Raw genomic sequence first — 16,609 nt, 5'->3', positions numbered from 1 at the left:
CCCGAGAGAGTTCCAGAGTTCCAGAGTTGGAGAGTTGGAGAGTGCTTGGCGCCACTGCGGGGGAAGGAGGCAAGAGAGTTCTGTTTGGTGATTAGTTTGTCTTAGTTTATAAATCGTTGTTCCTGAATAAAGAAATACAGCTTCCCTGCCCAGCCGTGTGTCTACGAGTCTCTGTTACCGGCCCGTGAAGTTAGCCCGGCCAGCTGGAGCCTCCGAATTTTAACAACAGGGAATGTCCCTCTACACTTCCTCACTGATGCGAGCACCGGACACAGTCATGGTACAATTTGTCAGAGCTGAGGGTTTGACATGAACACGCTACCAATACCCAAACCACTGACTTCTGTAGGTCTCATCAGCTTTCCCTCACCGATATCCTTTTGCCATTCCCCAGAACCCAATCCAGGATCCAGGTTGCGTCCTTATTCTCATTTTAGCATCTGCAAGACAGGAATATGTACCTCTCATGCAGAGCACACAAGTCTCCCAGCTCGAGCTGTGTTACTGGGAGGGGACTGTTGAGTTAGCTAACTGCCTGTTCCCCTGCACCCAAGGCAGTCACGGACTATTTCTGGCCTTCCGTTTTGTAACATCTGATGGATCTTCCTGAGAAAAGTGTTTAACAAGATCATTACCACTGTTCAGGAGTTGCCAAATATTTTTGAGGGCTGTGTTTTTCTTGGAAGACCTTCTATCCCAGCGGTGGGGAATAAATGTCTTGGGGATCAATTAAGTTGGCTTATTATTTGCTGAGGCTGATTCATGCCAGCCTGAGGTTCTGGGATGCTTTGTGTGGTGAACAAGAAAGCTGCAGTGTAGATCCTGTCTATAATCTGTAACTTACAGTTTTTTTTAAATTGGTGGTGGTGGAGGGGTTAAAAATTTATAGTAGATACAGTTGTAACCTTTCTCAGTTTTCTAAAAAAAACACTCTCCCCTCGAGCCTAGGACCTCCTTCACCATCATCACGCAGAACATGAAAGCCCCCTCTGCCCCTGCCCCCCCACCCCCAGAGTCCTTTACTTTGGTGCCACACACCAAACCCAGTCCGAGTTCTGCTTTGAGTCTTCTTATTTTTCAACCTCTTCTTTTTTAATTATTGGTGATTTAATAATGATCAACAAGATTATTGGATAAGAAGGGTACAATTTGTACAGTTCCCACTACCAGAGTTCCATAGCCCATCCCCTCCATTGGAAGCTTCCCTAGTCTTTATCCTTCTGGGATTGTGGACCAAAAATCTCTATTGGGTGCAGGAGGTGGGAGGTCTGGCCTCTGTAATTACTTCTCCACTAGACATGGGGTGCTGGCAAGCTCTTAAGAGACTGGGTTATTTTTGGGTGGGTGGTGAGTGAGGGGCAAGAGAGTAGGAACTGGACCTGGGAATGGTGTTCTCATTTAAAAAAAATATTTATTTATTTTCTTTTGTTTCTCTTCTTGTTTTATTGTTGTTATTGATGTCATTGTTGGATAGAACAGAGAGAAGTTGAGAGAGGAGAGGAAGACAGAGGGGGAGAGAAAGATAGACACCTGCAGGCCTGCTTCACCGCTTATGAAGTGACTCCCCTGTAGGTGGAGAGCTAGGGGCTCGAACTGGGATCCTTCTGCCGGTCCTTGAGCTTTGCCCCACCTGAGCTTAACCCGCTGTGCTACCGCCTGACTCCTGGTGCTGTCATTTTTAGATGGCCTTTCTTTCCTCGGGATTTTGGCAAAAACCATGGAGTCTAGTTGGGTCTCAGTTTTGCACCTGTTAAAAGAAGCATTTTCACCAGGTTGCCTCTTAAATCCTCTAAAACTCCTAATGAGCACGAATCAGTCAGCTGCCTTGGCTCAGCGTATGATCCCCGGAGCCCCAAAAAGTCGGTGTCAAGCTTCTTTCCACAACCAAGAAAAACTCCATCATTTCAAATAATTACTCAGCCAGCGTTTGTCAAAAAGAGTGAAGGTTTTCTCGGTGTGAGCCTAGCTAGTACTTAATTTGGAAAGCAAATCATTAAAACACTGGGAAGGTAAGAAATCGTTTTAAAATTAAAGGAAGAGACTGAACCATGAGGGTGGGTTGAGTCACTTCCTGATCGTGCGTTTCTTCTGATCTGTCCACCCCCGTTGTCCTTCACCAGCGAGGCTCAAAGCGAACTCATTGAGGCAGAGTGTGAACAGCTGCTGTGTCCGGGACTCCTCAGACTGGAGATGCTGAGTTACAGAGGTGCTCGTGGCACTGCTCTGCCAGGCATGTCCCAGCATGAATGCAGCATGGCAGAGAGGGCCACCCTGGAGGGAGGTGGGGGAGAGGGCTGGGGGCAGAGACAGAGCAAGCTGAGTGAAGGCATACTCCCAGAGAGGGAGAAAGAATAGGGAAGCTGGGGGTTGGGCAGTAATGCAGCGGGCTAAGCGCACGTGGCGCAAAGCATAAGGACCGGCTGGCATAAGGATCCTGGTTTGAGCCCCTGGCTCCCCACCTGCAGGGGAGTCGCTTCACAGGCGGTGAAGCAGGTCTGCAGGTGTCTGTCTTTCTCTCCTCCTCTCTGTCTTCCCCTCCTCTCTCCATTTCTCTCTGTCCTGTCCAACAACGAACGACATCAACAACAAGCAATAATAACGACAACAAGGCTACAACAACAAGGGCAACAAAAGGGGGAAAGAAATGGCCTCCAGGAGCAGTGGATTCATGGTGCAGGCACTGAGCCCCAGCAATAACCCTGGAGACATAAAAGAAAAAAAACAAAACAAACCAAAACAAAATAAAAGAAGAATAGGGAAGCTTCCAATGGAGAAGATGGGACACAGAACTCTGGTGGTGGGAACTATATGGCATTGTACCCTGTTATCTTACAGTCTTGTTCACCATTATTAAAAAACTAATAAAATAATAGTCATCTTTGTGGGGAGAGAAGGTCACTGTTTTCTCTCTTTTTAATTTTTAAAATATATTTATTTATTTCCCTTTTGTTGCCCTTGTTGTTTTTCATTTTTGTTGTAGTTATCATTGTTGTTATCGATGTCGTTATTGTTGGATAGGACAGAGAGAAATGGAGAGAGGAGGGGAAGACAGAGAGCAGGAGAGAAAGATAGACACCTGCAGACCTGCTTCACTGCCTGTGAAGCGAATCCCTTGCAGGTGGGGAGCCAGGGGCTTGAACCTGGATCCTTAAGCTGATCCTTGAGCTTTGCGCCACATGTGCTTAACTCACTGTGCCCGACTCCCCTCTTTTTAATTAAAAAAATATTTTTATTTGTTGGATAGATACAAGCAGAAATTGAGAGGGAAGAGGGTGATAGAGAGGGAGAGAGACAGAGAGACAGATGCAACCCTGCTTTACTGCTTGCAAAGCTTTTCCCCTGCAGATGGGGACTAGGGGCTCGAACCTGAGTCCTTGCGCACTGTAACATGTACACTCAGCCACTCAACGAGGTGCACCACCACCTGGCCCCGTCACTATTTTCTCTACCATGGATGGCCATTAACTAACTCTTCTTTGAACCCTAGTACCGTTTCAGATATGCATGCATTTCATCACTTTAAGTATTTATTTGGAGAGAGAGAGAGATAGAGAGAAAGAGCGAGGGAGGGAAAGTAAGAGGGAGGGAGGGAGAGAGAGAGAGAGAGAGAGAGAGGGAGAGAGAGAGAGAGAGGGAGAGAGAGAGAGGGAGAGAGAGAGAATACCAGAGGATGTGGTGCTAGGAATTGAACCTGGGGCCTCGGGCTTGTGAAGTGGGGGTCATCTCCATTGTAAAGTCGTCCTTTGGTCATGTCCCAGCATATAAGGCAGGCTGGCTTGCTGGCAAGAAACTGAGATGAAGCAAGTCGAGATAGCGGCTTGGAGGCTGTGCTTCCACTAGGCTAGGCGTCTTGCTGTGCCGGTTGCTGTGCTTGAACCCTGGCACCACAGGAGAGGGCCGTGCAGTGAGGAAACTGTCTCCTCTTTCACTCTTTCTGAAATAAAAAGAATGAAAAAATTGGCCCAAGAATAGTGAAAGCCTGCCTATGAGAGGCCCTGACACTGGATAGATAGATAGATAAGCTAACAAATATTGTTAAATAAGAAAGAACCCCCCAATTTGTTCCTGGATTTGAATGAAAGGATGAAGGTTAGTGATTCTCCAGGAAGATGTCCACCTGCATCATCCAAATGTATTCCCATGTCAAAGCTCCCAGGTTCTGGCAAAACTCCCTGTGAGCAGCTCTTACTCTTGGGCTTCACTTCTCATCTGTGGTTTGTGAGAAACCAGAGTCTTTCTTGGGGTGAGGGGCAGAGAGCAAGGCCACACCCTGTGGTGCAGAAGGACAGACAGGACAGGATTTGGCAGAAGGAGATGGGGAAGTACCCCACGTGATCCTGACAAGGATACCTGTGTGGCTTTCACTGCAGGATGGGATGTGGGGAGGGGCTGGAGGGTGGAGTGAGTGGTGGGATTTCTGGGAAGGCTGTGAATCCTGCAAGGAGAGAAGCAGCTGGGCAAGTCTGTGCCTTTGGTCAGCCCTCCTCACTGGGGACTTGGCCATGCCTGGCAGCTGGAAGGGCTGTTGAGTTCTCGAGAGAGAGAGACAGTGGAGAAAGTAATGGGGTAGACAGTGACATAGAAAAGCTGCCCTCAAACTCCCTTGGTTGGTCCCCCATGGAGCTGAGTCATGACATTTTTTTTTTGTCTGTTTCTTTTTTCTTTATTGGGAGGGGGGATTAATGGTTTACAGTCAACAGTAAAATACAGTAGTTTGTACATGGGTAATATTTCCCAGTTTTCCACATAACAATACAACCCCCAATAGGTCCTCTTTCTTTCTTTCTTTTGTTTTATTTATTTATTTTTAATTTAAGAAAGGATAAATTAACAAATCCATAGGGTAGGAGGGGTACAACTCCACACAATTCCCACCACCCAATCTCCATATCCCACCCCCTCCCCTGATAGCTTTCCCATTCTCTATCCCTCTGGGAGCATGGACCCAGGGTCGTTGTGGGTTGCAGAAGGTGGAAGGTCTGGCTTCTGTAATTGCTTCCCTGCTGAACATGGACGTTGACTGGTCGGTCCATACTCCCAGTCTGCCTCTCTCTTTCCCTAGTAGGGTGGGTCTCTGGGGAAGCGGAGCTCCAGGGCACATTGGTGGGGTCGTCTGTCCAGGGAAGCCTGGCCGGCATCCTGATGACATCTGGAACCTGGTGACTGAAAAGAGAGTTAACATACAAAGCCAACCAAATTGTTGAGCAATCATGGACCCAAAGGTTGGAATAGTGGAGAGGAAGTGTTAGGGGGGTACTCACTGCAAACTCTAGTGTACTTCTGCTTTCAGGTATATATTTTGCAGTAGTTTACGGATACATGTAAACATATGCTCTCTCTCACAGAAACTGGTGTATATCTAGGTTTTGGGTATTTGTTAGAAAGTGAACCACCTGGGATGGAATTAGAGAATACTATGTAAGGAAAGGTCTCACCCGAGTAATGAAGCTGAAGGGTTGTCATTCCACACGTGAAGTCTCTGGACACAGTCTGAGCTGAAGCATGTTGAGGTGGCAATCGTTGCATTGGTTAGGTTGCGATCCATAGATGCAATATTATTTGGTTTGGATTGGGAGAGGCATACGGGAAAGTGGGCCCTATCCAAGGGTTCCAGGACTGGGGGAAGTAGGGGCTCTATAGTGGAGATGTGAGGTCCCTGCTGTCTTAGGGTTCAAAAAGACAATGGAAAGTTAATGTTATCTCATTATTTGGTAATTGGGTTAACTTTGAAAAGTCCTTTTGTTAGGGTTTGCTGTATAGTACCCAGTATCTTGTATATAGCTGTGCTATTGGTTGCTTCTGATCTACTTGGTCTAGGCTTTTGAGAGAGTCCACACATCAAATACACATCCTATAAATTAAAAAGACTCAGTCTGTGTTTTAAAACTTCGAGACATACAATTAATTTTCCCCCTCTCATATTAATTATCTAGTGATTTATATGACTACACTTTACTAGGAGTGTACATAAACACCATTCCCACCACCAAAAGACTGTGACCCATTCCTCCCATCCACTCCCACCCCCCCACTGTCCCAGGAAGCTGCATGTCTACCCCTCACCTCAGGGTTATTACTTTGGTGCCCTACTTACAGTTTAGTCAGGTCCTGCTTTTAGTTTCCCTTTCAGATCTTCTTACTCAACTTCTGTTGATGAGTGGGATCATCCCATACTCATCTTTATCTTTCTGACTTAGCTCACTTAACATAATTCCTTCTAGCTCTGTCCAAGATGGGTCAGAGAAAGTGGGTTCATTGTTCTTGATAGCTGCATAGTATTCCATTGTGTATATATACCACAGCTTTCTCAGCCACTCATCTGTTGTTGGGCACCTGGGTTGCTTCCAGGTTTTAGCTATTATGAATTGTGCTGCTATGAACAAAAATATGGAACGCTTCATGAATTTGTGTGTTATCCTTGCGCAGGGGCCATGCTAATCTTCTCTGTATTGTTCCAATTTTAGTATATGTGCTGCCGAAGCGAGCACATAGGTCCTCTTCTGTCATCTAAACCCTTCCCCGACCCCAGAGTCTTTTACTTTGGTGAATACACCAAACCCAGTCCAAGTTCTGCTTTGTGTTTTCTTATTTTTAAACTATTTTTTAAATAATTATTAGTTATTCAATAATGGTCAACAAGACTGTGGAATAAGAGGGGTACAATTCATACAATTCCTACCACTAGAGTTTCGTGTGCCCTATCCCCTCTATTGAAAGCTTCCCATTCTTTATCCGTAGGGGAGTATGGACCACAATTCTTTTTGCAATGGAAGGTCTGGCTTCTGTAATTGTTTCTGTGCTGGACATGGGCATTGACAGGCCAATCTGTACCTCCAGCCTGTTTCTATCTTTCCCAAGTGGGGTAGGGCTCTGGGGAAGTGAGGTTCCAGGACATATTGGTGAGGCCGTCTGCCCAGGATGAATCACAGTAGCATTTTTCGACTTCTGTCTCTGAATGAGATCATCCCATACTCATCCTTCTCTTTCTGATTTATCTAACATTTTTTTTTTTGTTGTTGTTGTTGTTAAATTCTCTCTGAGGTGGCTATAATTTCCTATAGGTGGCACTCGGGGATTCAGGTGGTCCTTAGGGGTCTCTAGTCTGGAGCAGTTGACTGCGTGGATGGCTGATGGCTGACGGCAGGGAAGCCATATTTTCTGTGGGGCTTTGCTCTTTATTGTTGCCTTTGTAATTCCTGGTTCTGTCGCTCTGAATGTTACTTTGGAGATGGATGACGTGGAATTTTTTTTTCTTTAAGGAAAGGCATAATTAAGTAATTTTAGAACCCCATTCAGAGTATTTTGCCTGTCAGTGATGACTGTCATCTGCTTACCAGGGGTGGTGGGTGTACTCTAGCTATCCAAGGAGTGACAGTGGGCGAGTGTGTAACTCAGTAAACGCCACAGCACTTCTCTGAGATTCGAGGCTCATGACATCTTTCTCTCCCCCCTCTCACTGCTCCCCTCTCTGAGGTGATTGGGGTTTCTCATGCTGGGCTCCCAGAATCTGCCGCTCTGTGGCCATGTGACCTTGAGCTAATGAACTCGGGTCATTCAGATTCAATGTCTTTGATCTACACATAGCAGCAGAAGACAACATCCACTTTCCAGGGTGATTGGGGTGATAGAATAAGATGTCACATATGAGTCTTGATCTCTGAAAATAGTCAGTGATCAATAAGTATTAGCCCCTTCCTTCCTTTGCCGAGATAAGAATATCGATGAGCCCAACGTGGCATTGACTCACAGACTGCATCCCTGTATCTCAAAGGCTGTCACATAGCGCAGAGAGAAGACAGATTCTGTGATGTTCCAGAAAGCAGATCCAAATCTAGTAGGTAGAGAGGGGGAGGGAGGTGGATTTCATCTTCACATGAGAAAAGCTGTAATGATTAGAGCTGTCTTATACTTTTGTCTTACTGAACTTACCTGAGTGAGAGAGGTCTGTGTACCCACTCCATCTTTTACACAAGTGCCTTGGATTGAACCTAGGGCCTCCTGCATGTAAGACATATGCACTATTGCTGACCAACCTCCCTGGCCCCTGAGCTGTCGTGCCCTGCATAGAGCTCATGAAACAATGAAAAACTTGTCCGCTAAGTATTCAGTTAGAACTGGCCACTGTAATAGAGCTGCTGACATAACATTTTTTTATTAGTGATTTAATATTGTTTTTCAAAATTACATGTCAACAGGGTATAATTCGACACTCTTCCTGCACCCAGAGTTCTGAATTCCATGTCCCACCATTGCAAACCACTGCGGTTCTCCCAAGGTTGCAGGCACGGGTTAACTGTCATCTCTATAACTGTCTACATTTGTACATAATTTTTCTTTTTCTTCCAGGTCCCATCCTCTCTTCCCCTCCAATAGTAATTGACCCTATTACTACATCCAAATCTCTCTCTCTGCTTTCTCCTCTCTCTCTGGGACCTGATGGAGCTGGAGTTCGGAGCCCTCTTATCTTCTCCCTCCTATCACTTCTCCCCCACTGAGAGTATGGATCAAAGTTGTTTTTGGAGTGGTGCCACTGACTTTTTAGGTCAGGTAATTCTCTGATGACAGGGGCTGTGCATTATAGGATATTACTAACATTTATTTATCTGTCTGTCTGCCTTCCTATGTCTGTCTGTCTGTCTGTGTCTGTCTATCTATCATTTGTCTATATTATCTGTCTGTGTGTATGGGGCTGTGCATTATAGGATCTTATAAACATCTATATTTTTTTAAAAAATATTGGTTTATTCCTTTTTGTTGCCCTTGTTTTATTGTTGTAGGTGTTGTTGTTTCTGATGTTGTCGTTGGATAGGACAGAGAGAAATAGAGAGAGGAGGGGAAGACAGAGAGGGGGAGAGAAAGATAGACACCTTCAGACCTGCTTCACCATCTGTGAAGCGACACCCCTGCAGGTGGGGAGCTGGGGGCTTGAACCGGGATCCTTAACGCCGGTCCTTGCACTTTGTACCGCCTGCGCTTAACCTGTTGTGCTACTGCCCGACTCCCATCAACACCTATCTATCTATCTACCTACCTACCTACCTACATATCTACCTATCTATCTATCTATCTATCTATCTATCTATCTATCTATCTATCTATCTATCTATCTATCTATCCATCCATCCATCTATCTATCCATCCATCCACCTATCTATCTATCATCTATCTGTGTGTGCATGTATGTGCCCAGGGTTTCACGGGGACTTTATACTTGCATGATTTCACCTCTAATGGAAGATTTTTATTTTTATTCCCCCCCTCCACTGGGACTTTACCACTCTGGACCAACTGTTTCACAAAGAAAGAGAAAGACAGGGGCTGGCAAGATAGCTCTCTTGGATACTTGCCTCCATGGCATTGAGGGAAACTTCAGTGCTGTGATCTCTTTCACTGTCTTCCTGCCTCTGTTTCTAAGAGAGAGAGAGAGAAACAGAAAGAAGTCACAACAGCACCAGAATGCTATCCCTGCTGTTATGGGAGGCCAGCTTTGAACCTGGTGACGTCACATGCAGGAAAAGCAGGTGCACTAACCAGGTGGAGCTGTCTTTCGAGTCAACTGGAAAACAGAAACAGAGAGGGACAGAGACAGAGAACTAGAGAGACACCACAGCACTGCCCACTGTTTGTGAAGCATCCCCTGTGTTTAGTGCTCCCACGTGGTGCTGTAGCCTTGAACCTGGCTTTTCACACAGGGAAAAGTTTGCACTTCACTTAGCGAGCTACCTTCCAGTCCCTGGCCTATTTTTTTTCTGGGTCGTAGTTGCAACCACCTCGTTCCCTTCTCCTATGGGACAACCCCAAATATCTCCAGACCATTGCGAGATGTCCCCCACCCCCCAGAGGGCACCTTGTTAAGAAGCACTACATCAGAGATTGGACAACAATGAACTAAAACTAAACTAAACCATCCTCCTGAAGTCAGCTCCATCCCCCCCCCCCCCCCCCCCCCCGCCAACTGAGTTCTGAGCAACATTATTTTCAGGAATTCTGATGGGAGGTTTTCCAGTTGGAAAACCACGTGTGCATTGTGGGCTTGTGTTGAACCAGTCCCCACTTGGATTGTATAGGTGGCTTGACGATGTGTCTCTCGTTGCTTTTGTAGGTCATGTTAGCAGCTTCCTACTGGTCTCTGCTGGCCCCTGCAGTTGAGATGGCCACGTCCTCTGGAGGATTTGGTCCCTTTGCCTTCTTTCCTGTGGCTGTTGGCTTCACGCTTGGAGCTGCCTTCGTCTACCTGGCTGACCTTCTCATGCCTCACCTGGTGAGTACGCCTCTGCTCTGGTCTGCGCTGCCAGCATGTGTCTGCACCTGTACCGTTAACTCAGCCGGGTTCATGCCTGACTTACTCCCCGGGTCTCCACGAAGTGTCCAGTGATAGCAGAGGGCTTCTACCTAAAGGAATTACGTTAGGACTATTTTCTTTCTTAAAAGGAAACAGATTTTTGGGAAGACGACAAGTTATCCCCTCCACTACATTTGGCTGAGTTCTGATTTTAAAATGTCAACTATCATTAGAAATGTCCCACTGTCTTTGTGCCATGATGGGGAGTGGGCACCTTCTTGGTCCTGACTGTGAAGAGCTTATGATGGTGCTGGGGACACAATAGCACACGTGCTCAGTGATGGCGTCGGACTGTCGGCCAGGCCCCGAGTCCACTAGGGCTCATTCACAGCCAGGTAAAGTGGTGAGGGTGGTGCTCTGGGTTTGAGCTCATTTCTACTAGGAACTGTTCATGTGAACCTCTGTGCCAACTTTCCTTCCTATAACTCAAGATGAACGCCCTTTGGGTGGGTGGGGGCTGCAAAGTAGCAATAACAAAGTCTTTGGCATTTTTATTTCAATCAAAGAGAGATACAAGAGAAAGACAGAGAGAGAGAGAGATAAAGACCAGAGCTCTGCTCAGCTCTGTTTTATGATGGTGCTGGGGGATTGGGACCTCGGAGCTTCAGGCATGAAAGACTTTTGCAGAACTTCTCTATCTCTCCCACCCCACAGAAAAGTCTTATGAACACCCGATCGGGAGTGAGATTTTAGACTTTCTCCCTCCTCTTCCTCCTCCTTGATCGTCCTTCTTCTTCTTCTTCTTCTTCTTCTTCTTCTTCTTCTTCTTCTTCTTCTTCTTCTTCTTCTTCTTCTTCTTCTTCTTCTCCTTCTTCTTCTCCTTCTCCTCCTTCTCCTTCTTCCTCTTCTTCTTCTTCCCCTTCTTCCTCTTTCTCCTCCTCCTCCTCCTTTTTCTCTCTCTGTCTCTCTTCTGAAAAGGGCTGGTGGTTGGATCTGAGGAGTGAGCTTGCATTTCCTTACAGAGAGGGATGGTACAGATGTGACCACTGAAGGGAGAAAGTCTAGGTCAGGCCATGGGATCATCCCTTGTGCTTTCGGCTAAAAATGGGCATTCTGCACACAGAACTGATGCCGATGAGGACCTGCTGCAAGAGCATGCCATCCTATCAGACATAGGCATGCCCATGAATCCTAGAGGTGGGCAGAAGCTCTCTGTGAGGCCAGAGCAGGTGCCCACAGTCTCTGCTCATCTAGAAAGAGACAAGACAAGTGTCAGAGTCCATTTCTTCTGGCGAGCTAGCATCCTAGAGCCATCTGAATGTGCACTCCTGAGGCAGCCTGACCTGACAGTCTCATTCTCTCTCTCTGCTTCTCTCTGGCCTTCAGGGTTACCGCTGGGGCTTGGTGCCAACACCACGAATCCACTGCTTCTGCGGCCATTTTTTACCATTTCTATTGGGTAAGACAGAGAGAAATTGAGAGGGGAAGCGGACATAGAGGAGGAGAGAGAAAGATAGACACCTGCAGACCTGCTTTAGCACTTTGAAATGCTTCCCCCTTGCAGGTGGGCAGCCAGGGTGCTCAAACCTGGATCCTTGCGCAGGTCCTTGTGCCTAGTGCGTAGTCCTACGTGCCCTCACATTCTCTTTCTGTCTCCTTGGCTTCTTTTTTTTCACCACTTTTATTTATTTTTTCTATTGGGGAATTAATGTTTTACATTCAACAGTAAGTACAATAGTTTGTACATGCATAACATTCCCCAGTTTCCCACATAACAATACAACCCCCACTAGGTCCTCTGAATCCTTCTTGGACCTGTATTCTCCCCACCTACCCTCCCCAATTCCATTTCAGGTTCTACTTGTGTTTTTTTTTCTGATCTTGTTTTTCAACTTCTGCCTGAGAGTGAGATCATCCCATATTCATCCTTCTGTTTCTGACTTATTTCACTCAACGTCATCTTTTCAAGGTCCATCCAAGATGGGCTGAAAATGGTGAAGTCACCATTTTTTTTTACAGCTGAGTAGTATTCCATTGTGTATCTAGACCACAACTTGCTCAGCCACTCATCTGTTGTTGGGCACCTGGGTTGCTTCCAGGTTTTGGCTATTACAAATTGTGCTGCCAAGAACATATGTGTACACAGATCTTTTTGGATGGGTGTGTTGGGTTTCTTAGGATATATCCCCAGGAGAGGAATTGCAGGGTCATAGGGTAGGTCCATTTCTAGCCTTCTGAGAGTTCTCCAGACTGTTCTCCACAGAGGTTGGACCAACTGACATTCCCACCAGCAGTGCAGGAGGGTTCCTTTGACCCCACACCCTCTCCAGCATTTGCTGCTGTTACCTTTTCTGATGTATGACATTCTCACAGGAGTGAAGTGATATCTCATTGTTGTCTTGATTTGCATTTCTCTGACAATCAGAGACTTGGAGCATTTTTTTCATGTGTTTCTCAGCCTTTTGGATCTCTTCTGTGGTGAATATTCTGTCCAAGTCCTCCCCCCATTTTTGGATGGGGTTATTTGTTGTCTTGTTGTGTCTCCCTGTCTTTCTTGCTGTAAGTTCCCAACCTGAGATAAGAGAAGCAAAGATAAGAACTTCAGGGTACTTAGCTGGGGGATAACTAAGTACCCAAGGTCACACCAGGAGATCAGCTTCGACCTGAACGCTGGCTCCGATTGGCGAGCTGAGAACCATCTTGGATAGAGGACTAGTCTTTCACTGAATGGCCATGTCGGTTTCTGCCTCCTGCATCCAAGGCTTCACTGCTGTGGGATCCTGTAAGATCAATACTGCGTGTTGGTAACTAAGAAGTGCCCCAGTGTGGGCTGCCATGTCTGTGCTCAGATCGGCCCTAGTGACGTGTGAGCTTGTGCTGGGATGTCTTCCAGTTGCCATTGGAAGGAAGACCTTGAGCCAGTGGCCTCCCTCCCCAGCAGCAGATGGGGCTGGGCCCTCTGTACATCTCTGTACTCCCCATGTCAGGATTCATTCTGTCCTGCCTGTGAAACAATAGCAGGCCTTCGTAATCACAGCCAGTCACAGCTCACTGGTACTGGGGGTGGCGAGGGAAGGTGTCAGGTATTTGAGCAGCTGTCTGAAGGTAGGGGTGTTCTCTGGGCAGTGTAAATAGTCACTGGCCAATTTGGAGCGAGCTGCAGTATTTCTTTTTTCTTTTTTTGCTCATGTTTTATCTAAGATCCGCTTTGAGTACAGAGACGCTCCCAGGGGCAAAGTCTTGGATAGACTGCACAGAAAATGAGCCGTGGCTGGGGAGCAGAGGAGGAATACATAGGAGGAGAAGGGGAAGGGCACAATTTAGCCACAAATCCCCAGAACCTCACTAATCGATGGCAAGACTAGCCTGACAGTAAGCGTCTGTTCTAGGGCATTTCAAAAGAAAACCATTCTCACTGTTGATGTGAGAAGGGGAATTTGTGTCGAAAGGTCTTATAAATAGAGAAGAACTATTTGGAATCACTACAGTTACTGGGTACAGATGGTGCCCTAAGAGCAGTGCCTGGAAGTGATCTGTGACCATCCCCATGAGGCAGGCTAGAGGCTTCCCTGGGCTCCACTGGTAATTGGCTTGCCAGCTCCACAGAGGGCAGAGGCTTGAGTCTGCAGAAGCTGTACCCTGGTGTCTGGGTTAATGGGCTTTGATCTTGAGGCCACGTCTTTGTCTGGCATTAATGGAGCACAGACAGGGAAGATAGAGTCTTCTAGGGGCTCGGATTTGCTTTCTGAATGCCCGGAGCCCTGGCCATGTGTACGTCGATGGCTTTGGAGGCTGTGGAAAGCTCTGTGGGCAGATTCTGCTGGAGCAATTTTCCAATTGCTTCATTCCAACCCATGACAAAGCCCCCACTGCTGAACAGATGGTTCAGGAACATGGTGGGGTGGTGAGAGCCAAAGGCTTTGACGGCAGCTCTGATTGACACTTTTTATTCTGTAGTACAGACGTGGGGATAAAGGACACAGGAGGTATGTGTGTGTGGGTGGGGGGTGGCTGCCTGCAGAATACCCCCCAGGATCTTTTTTTTTTTTCCCTGTCCTCTGGGATGGTGCTTGGAACTTCATGGGTTGAGAGGAAATTTCTGTATATTTTCTGAGTCAACATAGAAGTCCAGACTTGAGCTCCAGGGTTTTATTTATTTGTATTTTTAATACTTATTTAAATTACCTTTATTTATGTATTGGATAGAGACAGCCAGGAATCGAGAGGAAAGGGGATGATAGAGAGACAGAGAGACACCTGCAGCACTGCTTCACCACTTGTGAAGCTTTCTTCCTACTGGTGGGGGACTAGGGGCTTGAACCTGAGTCCTTGTAACATGTACGCTTACCAGGTGCACCAACACCTGGCCCCTATTTATTTATTTTTAATTGCCGTCAGGGTTACCATTGGAGCTTGGTGCTGACATGATGACTCTACCACTCCTGGAAGCCGCCGCCTCATTCTTCTTCTTCTTCTTCTTCTTCTTCTTCTTCTTCTTCTTCTCCTTCTCCTTCTCCTTCTCCTTCTCCTTCTCCTTCTCCTTCTCCTCCTTCTCCTCCTCCTCCTCCTCCTCCTCCTCCTCCTCCTCCTCCTCCTCCTCCTTCTTCTTTTTGATAGACAAATTGAGAGGAGAAGAAGAGTTGGGGAGAGGGGAGGTAAAGAGAGAGACACTCGTGGAATTGCTCTACGTCTGTGAGGCTTCTCTCCCTCAGGGGAGGGCAGTTTTTTTTTTTAATTTTTATTTATTTATAAAATGGAAACACTGACAAGACCATAGAATAAAGAGGGGTACAGTTCTCACCACCAGAACTCTGCATCCCATCCCCTCTCCCGATAGCCTTTCGACTCTTGAACCCTCTGGGAGCATGGACCCAGGGTCATTGTGGGATGCAGAAGGTGGAAGGAAGGTCTGGCTTCTGTAATTGCTTCCCTGCTGAACATGGGCGTTGGCAGGTCGATCCATACTCCCAGAGCGCTGGGGTTTGAACCCAGGTCCTTGTGTTTGGTAATATGTACACTCAATTGAATATGCCACCGCCCAACCCCCTTGAGATCCAGATTGAGCCCCTACAAGCCCAGGTTCCAAAGCTGCTGAGGCCAGCCACTCCCCCTTCCCTGATAGTTATGGATCCAGGGCCGAGTGGACAGAGTTGGTAGGGAGGAAAGGTTAGCTCCTAACTCTGATCTCTAACTCCAGTCTCTTCCTCCCATCCGTCTGTGGGATTTATTTGTTTCCCTTCTGGAGCCAAAGCAAAAGATTGCTCAGCAAACTCATAGCGGCCTGTCAGATTGAAACCTTGGCGGCTTTGTTAACTTCAGAGACCTCACATCTCTCGCTAGCTCGCTCGCTCACTCTCTGCTCTGGCAATTTCTTCTCATTTATTTATCTGGGAGGGAAGCAGGGGAGGCTCATGCAGTAGCTGTTAATGGGAAATAAACTGACAGGGATTCACACAAGCTTTGCCAAATGGTGTCTTAATGACGGGGATAAAGAGCTGTGGGGGGAAAATGCTGGCAAGGAAGGTGTCATCTGCCTGGTCAGGGGGAGGGAGCTGGGAGGGTGCTGCCTGGCCAGTCCCAGCCTCTAGCCCCCTGACCCCCCCCCCCCATCAGAATGGGCACCAAACAGCGCTTTGGAGACACTGACATCATCATGATATTTTCTCTTTTGCTTCTATATGAAGTAAGGGATGGTGGTAGATGGGAAGCCGTTACTTTTACTTTAAATCACTGATGTCATCTCTCCTTCTTTCCTTCCTTCCTTCCTTCCTTCCTTCCTTCCTCTCTTTCTTTCTCTTTTCTTCATTCCTTCCTCCCTCCTTCCCTTCCTTCCCTTCCCTTCCCTTCCCTTTCCTTCCTTCCTTCCTTCCTTCCTTCCTTCCTTCCTTCCTTCCTTCCTTCCTTCCTTCCTTCCTTCCTTCCTTCCCCCGGGGTTATTGCTGGGGCTCAGAGCTAGCACTATGAATCCACTGCTCCTGGAGGTAATTTTTTCCTTTTTTTATTTCTAATTGGCTAGGGCAGAGAGAAACTGAGGGGGAAGGGCAAATAGAGGGGGAGAGAGGAAGACAGACACCTGCAGACCTGCTTCACTGCCTGTCAAGCGACCCCCCTGCAGGTGGGGAGCCGCGTCCTTTCTCTCACTTAGGACTCTGTGTGCTTGACCGGGTGCGCCACCACCTGGCCCCCAGTGATGCTTTTCTGCTCATGGGGAGAAATGGAAGGTGCAGGAGGAGGGTAGGAGCTGTGTCCTGAAGCTCCATTTTTTTAAATTAATATTTATTCCCTTTTGTTGCCCTTGTTTTATTGTTGTAGATATTATTGTGGTTG

At 47.0% G+C, this 16,609-nt stretch overlaps 1 protein-coding gene and 1 non-coding gene across 12 annotated transcripts in view; one reads left to right on the top strand and one right to left on the bottom strand.

Annotated features, from left to right (window-relative positions):
- Positions 1-16,609, top strand: part of SLC39A11 (solute carrier family 39 member 11) — a 373,844-nt gene that overhangs the window by 55,038 nt on the left and 302,197 nt on the right. For 9 of the 11 annotated variants that reach the window (XM_060202664.1, XM_060202662.1, XM_060202661.1 and 6 more), the window contains one exon: positions 10,103-10,261. The exons of the other annotated variants lie outside the window; for them this stretch is intronic. In XM_060202664.1, the coding sequence (XP_060058647.1) occupies positions 10,103-10,261 (159 nt within the window). The remainder of the gene's footprint in view (positions 1-10,102; positions 10,262-16,609) is intronic. 11 annotated transcript variants of the gene reach the window in all.
- On the bottom strand, positions 6,382-6,488 carry LOC132542205 (U6 spliceosomal RNA). The gene has a single exon (XR_009553312.1). It is a non-coding gene; the product is annotated as a U6 spliceosomal RNA (small nuclear RNA).

Source organism: Erinaceus europaeus, chromosome 12 (assembly GCF_950295315.1).
Source record: "Erinaceus europaeus chromosome 12, mEriEur2.1, whole genome shotgun sequence".
In the NCBI taxonomy this organism is placed as follows: domain Eukaryota; kingdom Metazoa; phylum Chordata; class Mammalia; order Eulipotyphla; family Erinaceidae; genus Erinaceus; species Erinaceus europaeus.
The sequence above is the reverse complement of the archived record's forward strand: the minus strand, read 5'-3'. Positions and strand labels throughout refer to the sequence as shown.